Source organism: Macrotis lagotis, chromosome 1 (genome assembly GCF_037893015.1).
Source record: "Macrotis lagotis isolate mMagLag1 chromosome 1, bilby.v1.9.chrom.fasta, whole genome shotgun sequence".
NCBI classification, from domain to species: Eukaryota; Metazoa; Chordata; class Mammalia; order Peramelemorphia; family Peramelidae; genus Macrotis; species Macrotis lagotis.
In genome coordinates, this window is record NC_133658.1 from 510661826 (window position 1) to 510677926 (window position 16101).

At 38.4% G+C, this 16101-nt stretch overlaps 1 protein-coding gene across 2 annotated transcripts in view; it reads left to right on the forward strand.

The window, feature by feature from the left end:
* Positions 1 to 10788, forward strand: part of DIPK2B (divergent protein kinase domain 2B) — a 36601-nt gene extending 25813 nt beyond the window's left edge. For both annotated transcript variants that reach the window (XM_074214132.1, XM_074214129.1), the window contains 2 exons: positions 1529 to 1817; positions 3033 to 10788. In XM_074214132.1, coding sequence (XP_074070233.1) covers positions 1529 to 1817; positions 3033 to 3373 — 630 coding nt within the window. In that variant the 3' untranslated portion in view covers positions 3374 to 10788. The remainder of the gene's footprint in view (positions 1 to 1528; positions 1818 to 3032) is intronic.
* The last annotated feature ends 5313 nt before the right edge of the window (positions 10789 to 16101 follow it).

Sequence of the window (16101 nt, forward strand, 5' to 3'; positions counted from 1 at the left end):
AGTCTAATGGTCTTTTTAAAATCTTCATTTTTTTCCCTTTGACCTCTCTACAGCTTTTAACATTGTTTGTCACCCTCTTTTCTTTGATATCCTTTTCTCTCTATTTTTCTATGACTCTGCTTTATCTTCATTCTCTCCTTGTCAATTTGACCATAACCTCTCAATCTCCTTTCCTAGATTTTTATCCAGGTCAAGTCCCACTAACAATGGATATCCCTGGAGACTTTGTCCTGGACCTTCTTCTTTTCTCCCCTTTTCACTTAGTGACTTCATCAACTCCTATGGTTTTAATGATCATCTCTTATGCTGATCATTCTCAGATTTTCTTACCCAGCCCTACCCCACATCTTAACCTCTAAATGTGCTGTTCACATTTGGGGGTGACTTAGGCATGATATTTGAACATTTGCTCAAATTAAAGTCTGGGAGGATGTATAAATGGTCAAAAACAGAAAATGATCTTTTTTTGGTGAGACCATCAAGATTGGACCTGGTTTATGTGACCCTGAGTTTGGGGGAATGAGATAAGAATTACTAACCAGCAATAACAATGAAAATAGGAGATCCAATTTCAGGATATTTTACATTCTGAAATATTAATTCCTCCATTGTTCCAATCCTAGCAGAAGTACTAACCTAATGCCCCTAAAGAATCACAAATTTAGAGTTAGGAAGAACCTAACATATCATCTAGTCTAGGTGACATAATTTGTTCAAGATCACCCAAGTAATAAGTAGGAAAAACTTGCTTTCAAATCCAGATCCCAAAACACTTTTCATTCTGCTAAATCAGATTTCCTCCATTACATGTTTTCGTTATGACTTGCACATCACTTTTTGTGTTTGGCTTGGGTTTTTGTTTTTTTTTGTCATGGTGGTAACCTGATAAATTTGTGTCATTGCATAACATCATAGCAATTTTCCTGTCTTACTCTGTAGAGATGGTTCATTTCCTAGATACACACACACACACACACACACACACACACATATATACATTTATTATATATATATATACATGCACATATATTGTTATATATCTGTGTGTAAATATACCTATATCTGTGTCTATACATTTGTAACACAAATATATAAAAATGTAAGAGTGTGTGTGTGTGTGTGTGTGTGTGTGTGTCTCATATATCTGTGAACATTTAGTTAAATCACTGGCCCAGTACCTAGATAAAATCAGGCTACAGGCAAATAATGGTTCAATCAATATTATTATAATGAAACCAAGTAGGAATGGGGAAAGAAGGTAGTTTAGGGATTAGTGCACACTGACCTGCCTCATTTTACTTAAATATTCCATTAACAGACACAGCATCACTATAGTTAGAAAATGGTACAAAGGGCTTCAGGGGATTTTGTTATCTGATTGGTGGGAGGAGGGCAGAGGGGTACCTGTCTAGAAAACCAATCTTCATTTGTCATTATGCAAAGAGAGGTAAAGAAAGAGAAAAAGAAGGTCACAGAAAGATAGGAACAGGAATTATTTAAAAATATTTTTCTCTTTCTTCTATTCTAGATTTTCCCGGGAGCTGAGGGGTGGCCCTTGCCTAGGTACCTAGGGTCCTGTGGTCGATTCCTGGTCAGTACCAGCACAAAGCCCTTGGAGGAGTTCTACAGCTCACCTGCAGACCAGGCAGCTGACTTGGCATACCAGCTCCTTGGCATCATGGATTCTCTGAGAAACAATGATTTGAACTATTTTTTTTACTTCACCCGCATAGATGCTGGCATGTTTGGCATTTTTGACAATGGGCATCTGTTCATCCGAGATGCCAGCACAGTGGGCATCATTGACAAGCAGCAAGGTACCCAGCATGTACTCTAAAGAGCAGCTGTCATAGGAGAATTTTAGTAAGATAGGGGAGGGGCAAGGTGGGAGGCTGAGATTCACCTGCCCATCTTTCATATCATTTCATTTTTGAGCACAAACATTTTTGGCATGTCAGAGAGGAAGATCATTCTAAGTTCAGGAATCAGCAAAAAATATAACTCCCTCTAGTCCCTCTAGTCTCTATTGGTCCTTGGATCTAAATGGTGTGTTGACTGATACATGGACACCTACCTTACCCAAAGCATGTCCCAAGAGACCTGTGTTCAGGTGGAACAATCCAAGCTTCTTTCCTGATATATTCATGTCAAACCTCCTCATTCTTTCCTTCTCAACATTTAAATCTTCATTTTCCCTTCTGAGATTGGGGGTGGGGGGAAACATTCATTGCAAATGCTTTTATTCCTTATCTAAAATTTAAATGTCTGGCTGATTCATTGGAATGTTTTGTAATCCATTTGACACATTTGCTTTTTATAAAGTTTCCAAATTAAAAAGCATGGAAATGAATGAGGTATATGAGTAAATTATACATTTTTTAAATTGACAAGGTAGCCACCCAGGACCTGGTGTCTTTTAATCATTTTCCCAGTTGACCGTCTGACTCATGTGTTGGGTTATTTCCAGACCTATAACTAGCTAATCTGGGCAAGTGTCAATGCAGTAGGTGGGGGAAGGGAGACTGAGCATCCTTATTTGAGGCTAACCTCCCCTAAGGGAGGAAGCAAAACCTGAGTTTTACACTCTAATTTTCTTGCCCCAGGGCACAGTCCTGGTGACTCCGCCTTACCTTAGGTGTGACTCTCCATTTCTCTTATAGCCCTAGATCTCTTTTTAAGGGAAAGAAAAATATTATCTTCTGATAACCTATTAAGAATTTCACTAGTCTTTATGTACTCATTGTAGGATTAAAATCCAGGGATCGTACTATTTTTAATGTGAATTTTATTAATCCCCTTTCAGTCCCATTTCCTGTGCTGAATAAATGAGATTCCAATCTCCATTTCTTTTGAACAAATCTCCTGCCCTCCTCAGAAAAGAGACAAGTTATCCTGGTTGCCAATGCAAAGATAGAAAATCTCTAGGAAAAAAAAAAAAAGATTCTCTGTTAAACAAATTTGAGTTAACTTTTCATCATGAGGAAGGATGGCATTTGAATGAAATCTGTATTTTTGTTTCCTTCCTCTTTCAGGTAGTCTGTCTCTAGACAGGCAAGAAGAATACAAAGACATATTTAGCTGCCTGGTTTTGGACTGTCAGTCTCCATTTCCTTCTTGCAGTGCAGTCAAGGAGAAACAGAGCCTGGTGATGGTCTGTCAGCAGCTTCTGCCCCAGCTTCTCAAAGGGAAATTCCCCCAGCCTGTACAAAAGGAGATAGACTCTGCTCTGGTTCTTTGTGGGAACTCTTTGCTCTCAGACCAGGAGGTCATCAGTGCAGCCAGCAGGTTGAAAGGTATCTTGAAACCACTGAGAACCTGTGATCTTCGTTATGCTTACCGTTATCCAGACTGCAAATACAGTGATAGGTACTAAGAAGACACAGCCTCCCCGAAAAAGATGCTGGAACACTTGGCACCTACTTGTTAAAAAGGAAATGTAATGGAAGTGCTTAATAAGGGATTAAGTGCCCCATCATGGTTTACACGCTTAGGGAGCATATCAGTGGTGAAATTTTCTTAGTTTTCTGTCTCTCTAAGTGGGTTATGATTGATGCTTAATTTTAAACACTAGGAATAACAGGTTTAAGGCAACCCATTTTCTAGAATTTATGAAAGTTCTGGGTTACCAAAGCTGAAGTTGACAGGATCATAGATTTAAAGCTGTAAAGAACTTTTGAGGTCATCTAATTTGACTTCCTACCCATTTCATTTTTTATATATGAGGAAACTGAAGTACAGGCACTTATACAATGTTTTACAGACAGTAAACCCACTTCCACAATCTGAAAAGTCAAGGTGGCACAGTGGATAGTTGTCTCAGACATTTGTTAGCTTTGTAACCTTGGTCAAATCATCTCACTTCTGTCTGACTCAGTTTTCTCATATAAAATGAGGATAATAATAGTACCTGAGCAGCTAATAATAATGTTTGTCCTTCATTTTCAAAGAAGACCATGACATCAGTAAGGTGATGTCATGTCAAGTAAATGATTTGGATTTGAGTGAAGGGGGTGCTATGCTTAGTCATCAGCTTCATTCTCTCCTCCAGGTGCCAGATAGGAATCAGGACAACTAGAGATGACCCTGGATGTGAGTCAATCAGGGTTAAGTGATTTGGCCAAGGTCACACAGCTGTATGAGGCTCCTGTCCTCCTTACTCCAAGTAGTACTCTATCCACTGTGCCATCTAACAGCACCTGAGCAGCTTAGCGGCTCGACGGATAGAATGTCCTAGAGTCATGAAGATTTAGCTTCCTGAGTTTAATTCTAGTCTCAGATACTTACTAGCTGTGTGACCCTGGGCAAGTTACTTAATCTTGTTTGTCTCAGTTTCCTCATATATAAAATAAGGTGGAGAAGGAAATAAGAAACGACTCCAATATCATTGCCAAGAAAACACCATCTGGGGTCACAAAGAGTCAGACATGACTGAAAACAACTCAACAATAATTAACATCTACCTCCTAGTGTCAAATATAATATCTGTAAAGTGTTTAACTTAGCAAACTTATAAATGTCTATTGTTATTAAATGAAATTATTAAATGGTATTATCAAATGGTAAATCTAATATTCAATTTCTGTTGTCTGATTCAAGTTAAGTACCCTTTCCTGTACATCATTCTATCTCAATTACTGTTCTTCTTTTGGAGAAGCTGGGGATCAAACAGCTGGGAACAAATGAGCCATAATAGCAGCATTGAATAAAGAATTCCTTTTCCCAGTTCAACAAGTGGGCAAAGGCAAATAGTAACATGCTGCTGACTCTTCTCCTAATTTCCCACTCCTATGCTTTGGTCTTTCTCCTCTCTCTTATCTCCTCTTTCTCCTCTGTCCTGTTCTTCTCCTCATCTCCTTTCCTCTTGTCCTCTCCTTCATCCTCCCCCACCCTTTTCTCTCCCCTTCCATTTTCCCTTCCTCCTCTTTCTCTTACTCTTCTTCTATCCCCTGCTCCACCCCTCCTTCTTTTCCCCACTGCCAGTTTTTCTCCATAGAATCACAGGATGTTAGAGCTGAAAGGGGCATTATCTAAATCCTGTTTCCTTTTAAGTCACCCTCCCTCCATAAAGTCTTCCCTATGCATTTCAAAATACTCTTTCTATCCTCTGGGTTTCTGTAATACTTTTTATTTTCACTACAACAACTTTTCAGTATAAAATATTATGTGTGTGTGTGTGTGTGTGTGTGTGTGTGTTCTTTCATTTGATTCTCACAACAACCTCATGAGTCAGGTGCTATTAATTTCCCCTTTAACAGGTACAGTAAAACACTAAGAGATTAAGTGACTTGAACATAGTCACATAATTAAGGAATGTCAAAGGTGGAATTTAAACTCAGATCTCTTTGGATTCCAAATCCAGCATTCATTGAGTACTTACTTCCTGTTTCTATTTGCTTTTGTATGTTTATATATGTAGGGTTTGTAGGGGGATGGGATAAGTTGATAGGCATGGATGGTGAACCATTCCTATTTGACCCATTACTATTTACTACTCAGTTGAATTTAATAGTATAAATGCTCCTTCTCTCCTCTGAGTTTTATCAAATGATCAGTAACTCTATGTTACTGTGATTCTTCTTTCCTCCCAATCCCCCCCCCTGCCCAGAAATACCCTGACACCTCATCACAATATAGAGCTTTTTCTCTTTCTTTGGAGATATTTCCCCTTCAGTTCCCTCTTTATTCTAGTAACTATATTCAAAACTATCAAAGAATTCTGATACACTATGCATAAAAAACAAAGTAAACATTTAAAACCAAAGAAAGTAAAAGACTTTCTCATGCTTTAGGCTTCCCAAGGGAAAAAACGGAAATATAGGATTACCATCTTGGAATCTGTATTTGGGGAATTTTTAGGTTTACAGCTTCCATCTCAAATCTTTCCTACTGAATCTGCCCAAATAGTTCACAGAATCCTCACATCTTTCTTTTAGGGAATTGCCTCTGCCTCTAACTTATGAGTTGTAAGACTCTAGGAATCTTCTATACATTTCAAGAGTTGAACTTTTCCAGCATGCCTAGTGTGTGTCATTTGGCTTCCAATGAGCTCACTTTTAAAAGTCAATTGGAGGTATGATCTAACATTCTTCATCCTGTCCTACTGCTTTCTTTCTCATTTGGTTAGAGAGAACTGTAGGACATTGGAGCAAGGTCTCACAAATCACTATTATTCTTTGCTACACCTTGCTTCTTTCTATAGCCCTTCCTGGATGACCTTTCAGTTGGATTCTGCTCATTTCTCAACTGTTTGCACTATTCTGAGACATCTCTGACTTCCCCACAATGTCCCAGGAACCTCAATGAGAAAAAAAATTCATTATCAAACAAGATTCCATCAGCCTTAGTACTCTACCTAATCATTATCCCCTGCCCTTCTTTCTGTTTGGAGGTATGATGCTCAAAAGGTTTGAAAGATATAGCTTCTGGGCAATTAATAATTTTATTAATCATGCTAGCAATAATTAAAAATTTAAAAAATTAATTTGACACTTTTGAATGTCAAAGATCTCTCATAAAATCCGTGTCTTTGGAAGGGAAGGTGGTTATCAATTCTAATTGGTTAACAATAAAAAGAATGAATTTTAAAATGAGAGATAGTTTAGTTTAATGGGGAGACTGTTTAGGAAAGAGAGAGACATTTCTAATCCACACTAAGGCCTAAGGCAATCTGGAGAAAGGGGGTTCCATCTCTGCTCAAATCTGAATGAATGGAACAGGAAGAACTGGAATTCACCTTACCTTAAATTCTTTGTTAGGTTCTTCAGCTGGGTGGGGCCACAACTCAAAGATTTTATCTCACCATCTGCCCTGCCCTTCAGAGAACTAAGTTTTGATGAAAGATCCAAATGAGAAAGGGGGTGGGGGGATCTAGGTCTCCCCAATATTTGCTTAGCTTTTCTTTCAGAGGGTGGGGTCAGGAACTCTGAAACTCATTTAAGCAGGGAGCTCAGCCCAACAGCTTCTCACCAAGCTATTCTAACTTCTCTACCATTCCCTACCTCCCCTCAACTTTTCAAGATTCTTTTGTATGTTGACTTAGATTGTAAATTCCTAGAGTCAGGGACTGCCTTTTGTCTTGTTTCCCCAGCATTTAGTACAGTATTGGCACTTGGCAGGCCCAGAGAAGGTTATTAATATTGTATGCTAGTTCTACAATGACATGTTTGCATGAGTTCTATATAACGAAAGATACTTTCTCAATCACCAATGGAATGTGAAGCAGTACTGTAGGTTTGTTACCATGGCTTCTAATATGATTTTTTTTCAGAAATGTCAGCTTCAACATGGATGAAAAAGACATCAAGGTTAGCTACCACACTAATGGTAAATTATTTAATTTGAAAAGGCTACAAGCCAAAACTAAAGTAGAGGAAGAGTTGGTGTGCGACTTTTTGTTCACAGATGATTGTACACTCAAAGCAAGGGTGAACTGCCACAGAGTTATGGATGTATTCTCTGCTGCTTATGTTAATTTTGGACTGATTATACCAAGAAAACAAGCAGTTCTGCAATAACCAATAAATGTTTTTTGACTAATTGTTTCTAAGGCTCTATCATATCAATCTTTGGAGGACAAACACTGCTTTCTCATTGGAGCATCCAGCTGCCTTCTAGAAGAGCTTCAAATTTGTTTTTTTTTTTTAGTTTCAAGTGTAGTTCTTTATCTTTCCTAGAACCTCACTTTTATCTTTTGCCTTGGAGTGACACAGATTCTTGTCTACTAACCACACCATTGAGAGAAGACTTTTGAATCAACTATATACGCAGAACCAAAGGATTTTCAAAGAGCATTAGTGTTCAAACCTCAATCATTGCTTTCAGTTGCTCTGTTAATTGGAACCTTTCCATGATGGATCCAGCTATAAGGGAGAGGTTGTAGGCCCTTCTTATTAAGTGTGATATGTGGCCCAACAAAATGGGCTGAGCTCAGTCTTTTTCCTCTGCATTTGTTTTCTACTTGAGGAAAAAGGATTTAAGACTATGATCTTGTGAATTATGAAAAGTCAGAACAAGTTTCTGGGCAATTTTCTGAGAATTTTGTAGACAACTCAGCACCAGTATCTGAGGAGAGAAGAATGACCTTCAGGACTCTGTTGAGCTGAGGACTCATCCCACAAGCACATTGCATCCAGATATGAACTTTACAAGACTAATGCTTTGTAGAGACTGTGCTAAGAATCTATTTCCAGAAGCCAATGTGGGATGGGAGAATGTGCATCCAAGGTGATAGGGATGAGGGTTGTTTGTACTTTTGTAATTGTATTAAATTTACTCTGAACTCAATATCCCTTTGTAACAGTTAATTGATATCAAGTGGTTAAATGGAGCTGAAGTACTAGTCACTCACTGGTAGTCCATGGGAAGAGGAAGAAACCCAACTGGTGGAGGTTTAAGCAAATGACATTAGAGAAGAGAATCCTTAAACTCCTTAGGGAAGCCTTGAAATGTTGAGGAAGTGAAGGAGTCAGACTGATTCTGCCATCATGATTCAAAGTATACTTGCTTTATTTAGCCTTACCTTGTCAACCATTTTCCCTTTTTTTCTCTTTTGGTCCTTTTCTTTAAGTTTCCATTCTTTAATTTTCCTTAATCTCACTTTTCCTTTCATATTTCTCTCACAAAAGTCTGAAGAGGAATCTGTAGATTGATTCCCTTTAGCTCAATTTCCCTAGATTTCTCCTATGTGCAGGCAAGTCTAAAACCCCTCCAAACCATTTGTTCAATTTCTTTCTGATTATTTGAGATCAAGTTTCTCTTTCGCCCATTTTCAAAACCTTTTCCCATAGAAGCTGAAAGTGAGGTTATTTGTGAATAAGAATATTTGGAGAACATTTTGTTTTCCACAAGATATCTTCTGTGATGTTGGTAAATACCTTAGGTCAGAATGCTGACCTGTTTTATATACCCTTATAAAATAATCAATAATCGGCAGATCATGGAAACATTCTATTCTTAGTCTGATCTATCAATTTGAATGTATGTGTAATTTACTCTTCTGTTCTTATTTTGATATTTTCTTTATTATAAAGGGTACAAAATGAGCATTGCATGAAAAAGCATCTTGAGATTGTTTTGAGGACCTGAGGACTCTTCAATAGTAGAGAGTCTTAGAAGAGGAGGAAGATCAGCTCCTCAGATAAAGATGCTGAAAAGATTTTGAAAGTAGCTCAGAAGCAAGAACATTGACTGCTGTAAAGATATGACTCTTTTCAGGACTTCCTAATTTTTTGATGGGAAACTTTGTATCAGAGAATAGTATGGGGACTGCTGTATTGTAATTATTTATTTTATGCCTAAAAAAACTGTAGCTTGTACATAGAGTGGATCTTTCCTCACTGGCAACCTTTTTTTTTTAGGTTTTTTTTTGCAAGGCAAATGGACTAAGTGGCTTGCCCAGGGCCACACAGCTAGGTAATTATTAAATGTCTGAAACCAGATTTGAACCCAAGTACTCCTGACTACAAGGCCGGTGCTTTATCCACTATGCCACCTAGCCGCCCTACTGGCAATCTTTTCTTTGAAGAAGTAGAGTCAGAAAAATGGAAGAAAATACAATAGAAGGATTCATTAACCAAGGAAGAGTGCAAGAGAAAGATGAGAAACACTAGAGAAGCTTAGAAATCAGAAGATAGAACACATTGGTCCATGCAGTTGGGAGATCTAGGAACTGAGAGCTTTGAGTGCAGCTGTCTAAGAGAGCTGCTATTGAGATCTGAGCTAAATGATTGGAGGAAAGTTCTACCATTATAGAGAGCTCTTTGGAGAAAAGGAGAATCCTCTACAGCAAAAAGATGGCTTGTTTTGTAGTACAACTTTAAAGAAGAAAAGCTGAGAAAAAAATTGATTCTATGGCCTTTGATTGGTCCTGATAACTTTAGAATGAAAAGCTCTTGAGGGCAAAATCTCAATAACTTTAATGATCCCAGGATTAAAAAGAGTTGCTTACTCTAAGGTACCATCCCACATTTATCAGTCTGGCTAATATGACAAAAATGGAAAATGTTGGATGTTGGAAGGGATATGGGATAACTGGGACATAATTATACTGTTGGAGGAACTATGAACTGATCCAACCATTCTTGAGAACAATTTGGAATTATGCCTATGGACCTATTTGTATAAAAATCTTCAAAGTAGCTCTTTATGTAGTATTTAAGAATTAGAAATTGAAGAAATGCTCATCAATTGGGGAATGGCTGAACAAGCTATGATATATTATTGTAATGGAATATTATTGTGCTATAAGAAATGAAGAGCAGAATGGTTTCAGAAAAACTTGGAAAGACTTATATGAACTGAGGCATAGTGAAGTTAACAGAACTAGGAGAAATGTTGTACAGAGTAATAGCAATATTTTTTGATGAAGAATTGTGAATGACTTAGATATTCTCAGCAATACAACAATCCAAGTCAATTCCAAAGGACTAATGTTGAAGTGTACTATATACTGCCAGAGAAAGAACTCATATTGTTTGAATAAAAATTGAAACATGCTATTTTCATCCTTTTAATTTTTTTCTTTTATTTGACTCTTGTACAAAATGACTAATATGGAATTGTTACACATAATTGTACATGTATAACCTATATCCAATTCCTTGCAGTCTCAGGGAAGGAGCAGGAGAGGGAAGGAGAGAGAGAGAATTTGGAACTCAAAACTTTAAATAAAAGTGTTAAAATTAATAAATAAAATATTAAAATAACAAAAAACAAAATAAAGCAAAAGATTTAACATTAGAAATGTGTAACTTTGCATCAATAATTTGCCAAGGAAAAGATCTGAGTTCTGCAGACACACAAGTTCCATCTTGACATTGGTTAAAAGAGTTTAACAATTCCTCCATCAGCTCAAGAACAGCAGAGAAGAGGCTTTATCTAGCAGGAGGATGAGAATAATAGTAGAAGAGTAATAGTAGTAGTAGTAGTAGTAGTAGTAGTAGTAGTAGTAGTAGTAGTAGAGAAGTTCTTCTTAGAAGAGGAGCAAGAGACTGTTCCCCAAAGAATTTATACACATCCAGATTTCATGTGCCTCACTGCTAAGTTTCTGTAAATTTGTGACCATTCTTCCTATCACCAAGGACCCTGGGTTCATTTGTAGTTAAGGATGGCCCAAGATTATAGGTGGACTGGTAGTTTTCATTACACACACTTGTATCTTCTGTATAGTAAATATTATGATTATTCTTGCTTCCGCCTTTATGTTTAGTAAATATTTCTTATTTAAGAGTAGTTAGTAGTAGGAGTGTATCGCTCCCCCATTCTTGGACAAAGTGAATGAGTTGTAGTCATTTGGTCACTTATAGCCAGCTTTAGGGGGGTAGGGGTTAGAGGAGAAGGGAGGGAAGAGATCAAAGAGAGTATAAATTCATTGATCCTGACATGCTCATGCTATATATGTATAGGAGAAACTTTGCATGAGACAAACCTTCAAGGTAAACACTCTTTTCTACTAAGTAAAATGCTTTTAAAAATCTGTAAACAACAGAAACACTAGGATCTTTTATTTCCTAAAACTATAAGATGCTTGGCCACAATGGAATTGCCTGCATCTTTTTGTTTGTTTGTTTTTGGGGGGGTTTTTTTTAGATTTTTGCAAGGCAATGGAGTTAAGTGACTTGCCCAAGGCCACACAGCTAGGTAATTATTAAGTGTCTGAGGCCACATTTGAACTCAGGTACTCCTGACTCCAGGGCAAGTGCTCTATCCACTGCGCCACCACCCCTGCATCTTTTTTAAAAAGCTTATTTTTTATTTTTATGAATGAAAGAAAAAAAATTTAGTTTTTCACTGTATTAAAGACTGAGAAGACAAAAAAAAGAGACAATCCTAGCTCTCAAGGTGCTTACTTCCCAATTTGGGGAGACAATACTGAAAAGAAAGTTCAGTTTCAGTGTGAACAGAATGTTCTCAAAGTCCTAAGTGTCATTAGTATGGTAGATGCTAAAACCTGTAAAACCTTAAGATGAAGTGATCAAAGAAAAGGGAAAGGTCTGGTGGTTCTTCATCTCAATAGAAAGAATAGAATTGGTGCTAGAATTTTCATCTCATCTAAGCTGTGTAAATGGTCAAGCAACTATGATGGGGTTTGGACTTCTAGGAAAGGAGGGGAAAATAAAAGGTAAGGCAGGAGATCATTACTGGTGGTTGCAGGACTTCCCACCACCAGGAAACTTCAGTGATCTCTGGGATAGCTTGGGGCAGGAGGAAGAGGTAATGGGGAAAGACAAGATGGGAAAAATCATGTCTTTTTCTGGTGGTGGCTCTTCACAATATCTGACTATCCCAGTAGGGGTCCGGGTGGAGAAGATTTGCAAGTATTCCAGATGAAGAAAAAAGTGATTACCTTCAACTCCCTTTCCCCCCCCACCCAAGTTGATTACATTGAGTTTAAAATAAAACAAAAAAAGTTCATTCCATTCTTAAGATATGGGAAAGTTCATAAGCAAGTTTATGTTTTATTAGGATCTCTGGGTTATCAACTCTCTTTGCATAATCCATATCTTCACTTCTCTCCCTCAAAACTTTCTTTTTAAAACATAGAACAGGGGACTTCCAGCCAAGATGGCAGAGAGAAGACAGGCACAGTTCTAAAGTCTCCTGATCTTTCCCCATCTATCATATGAAAAAAAAAAAAAACCTCTTGACAGAAATCTGACCCACAAAACCCAAAAAGAAAAGCCAGAAGAAAGAACATCCACCTCAGGATTTGTCTCCCGCAGCAGCTTTGGCCGAATTCGGGCTGGTGAGTCTGGGCTCAGAGGAAGGATCAGCCCCGGATCAGCCAGATTAGCAGCTGAAGTGGAGCCAGGATTCTGAGGGCCGGAGAGCTGGACCTCCTGGATCACCAGTGGGGCTGGATGGCAGGAGCTTGAGTCAACTAGGGAGCAGAGGCACTGGTGTTGGTGCTGTCCCTCGGAAGCTTGCGTACAGGGCTGGGTGGGGAGAGTTCTGGTGCAGGAGAGCTGGGGACACCATCCCTGGGCTCCTCTGGTCTGAGGAACTCTGAGTCCATGCCTCCATTACAGCTGAGGCCTCTTCCCTGAACAAACATTTGCAAACTAATTCTGCCTCAGGCACAGGTGTGTGAGCAGAAGAATCAGCCCAGCTGACAATCAAGAATGAATGACGGGGTGGCTAGGTGGCGTAGTGGATAAAGCCTTGGAGTCAGGAGTACCTGGGTTCAAATCTTAATAATTACCTAGCTGTGTGGCCTTGGGCAAGCCACTTAACCCCATTTGCCTTGCAAAAACCTAAAAAAAAAAAAAAAGAATCAATGACCTCAGCCTAGAGAAAAGCCCACCATTGACTGAAAGCAAAAGAATTCAATAGCTCCAACTACTTACTCCAAGCAAAGGGAGAAGGCCTCAAGGTCACAGACACTCCAGAGAAATCAACCAACACCTCCTACTGGCCAGGCAGAGAAATTGCATCCAGTGAGTAAAGCCTTTAGCGATCCCAAGCCCCTGGGAAACAGCCCCTCCCCAACTCAAGGTCTTAGCAAAATAAAGAAGGGTCAGCAGAAAGGTGGATCCATAGAAAAATTCTTGGAAGGGAAAGACCCTAACTCAGAAAGACCCTGGAGCCTCTGAGGAGAATACATCTGGTCTTCAGCACAGAAAGACTTCCTTGAAGAAATAAGGAAGGAGCTTAAAAATCAACTGGAAAATTTGGGAGAGACAATTAATACCTTGCAACAAGAAAACAAATCCTTAGAAAATACAATTGGACAATTACAAAATGAGAATAAATCTCTCACATCATCAATTGGACAAATACAAAATGAGAATAATTCTCTCAGATCTTCAATTGGGCAAATGCAAAAAGAAAATAATTCTTTCAAAACCTCAATGGGTCAATGGAAAGCTCTTTCAAAAGTAGAATTGATCAACTGGAAAAAGAGTTGCAAAAGGTTAATAAAGAAAACTCCTCCCTAAAAAAAAGAATGGAGTCTGCAGAAATTAATGACTCCATGAGACAGCAAGAGCCAGTTAAACAAAATCAAAAAATAGAAAAAAATAGAAGAAAATGTAAAATACCTCATCAACAAAACTAGGAGGGGCAACCTGAAAATTATAGGACTTCCTGAAAACATTGAAGAGAAAAAAAGCCTGGACTTAATATTACAGGATCTAGTGATGGAAAACAGCCCTGATATCATGGAACCGGAGGGCAAAGTAGTTATTGAAAGAATACATCGATCCCCTCCAGAAAAAAAACCCTAAAATGAAAACACCAAGGAATGTTGTGGCCAAATTCCAGAACTATGAGATAAAAGAGAAAATCCTATAAACAGCCAGAAAGAAACAATTTAAATATCAAAGAGCCACAGTAAGGATCACAAAAGACCTGGCTGCATCAACATTAAGGGATGGAAGGGCCTGGAACAAGATATTCTGAAGAGCAAGGGAGCTTGGAATACAGCCAAGAATCTACTATCCTGCAAAGCTGAGCCTTCTCTTCCAGGGAAAAAGATGGACATTTAACAAAATGGAAGATTTACAAAAATTCCTGATGAAAAGACCAGAGCTAAATAGAAAACTCGGACATCAAACAGGAGGTTCAAGAGATACATGAAAAGGTTTAAAAAAGGGGGGGGGGGGGTAAAAGGAAAAAAAACTGGTATCCAGTAAGTTGAAACTGGCTATATCCCAGCATGGGGAAAAAGATTCTCATAAATCTTGAGAATTGTAACTCTAACAAAGAGAATATACCTAGCCAGAAATGATGGACATTCATGATCTATCCATGACACTGCTATCTAATGGGATGTAACTGGCTTTAACTCCACTTGGGAGAAAGACTCTAATAACCCTCAAGGATTTTAACTCTATGAGATAGAATATACTTAACTAGAAGTGACAGATATTCAGAATTTTCTATGACTCAGATAGAATGATCTAAAAAAAACACTACCTCCTTAAAAAGGGGGACAGGAAAGAGATGGGAGGCAGGAGGGGATTGAATGGGGTAAATCTCATTACACTAAGAGGTACAGAATACCTATGGTAATAGAGGGGAAGAAGGGAGCATATGAGAAACACCTGAATCTTCTTCTCATCAGATTTGGCTTAAAGTCAACCTACACATACTCAGTTAACTTATAAAACATCTAACCTTTCAAGTATTAAAAGGGGGGAAAGGGGAGGGGGGAGGGAGAAAAGGAAGGGGAGTGGGGGAAAAAGGGGAACCAACAAAAGGAAGGGAAGGGAAAAGGGAAAAAGGGAAAGGGGAAAGAAAGGGGAGGGGTGATACAGGAGGGCAAACACACTGAAGGGGGTGGTATTCAGAAAATTCTGGGGAATATGGATAAAAGGGGGAAGGGGGAAAATACAAACAGAGGGAAGATAGCACAGAGGACAATAAAGAATTAGTAATCGTAACTTTGAATGTGAATGGGATGAACTCTCCCTTAAAATGTAAGAAAATAGCAGAGTGGATTAAAAACCAGAATCCTACAATATGCTTTGAAGCAGAGAGATACATATAGAGTAAAGGTAAAAGGTTGGAGCAAAATATATTTTGCTTCACCTGAAGTAAAAAGAGCAGGGGTAGCAATCCTTATCTAGAGAAAGCAGCAGCAAAAATAGATAGCATTAAAAGAGATAAGGAAGGAAACTTTATCCTCCTAAAAGGTACCACAGAAATTATTTCAATACTGAATACACACACACACACACACACACACACACACACACACACACACACACACACACCCAGTGGGACAGCATCCAAATTCTTAGAGGAGAAGCTGAAAGAACAGCAGGAGACATAGACAGCAAAACTCTACTAGTGGGAGACCTCAACTTCCTGTTCTCAGATCTAGATAAATTGAATCATAAAATAAACAAGAAAGAAGTTAAGGAGTTAACAGACTGTTAGAAAAATTAGATATGGTAGACTTATGGAGGAAACTGAATGGGGATAGAAAGTAATATACCTTTTTCTCTGAAGCACATGGAGCTTATACAAAAATTGACCATGTACTAGGACATAAAAACCTGATGATCAACTGTACAAAGGCAGAAATAATGAATACATCTTTCTCAGATCACAATGCAATAAAAGTCATATGCAATATTCAGCCAAGGAGATATAGACCCA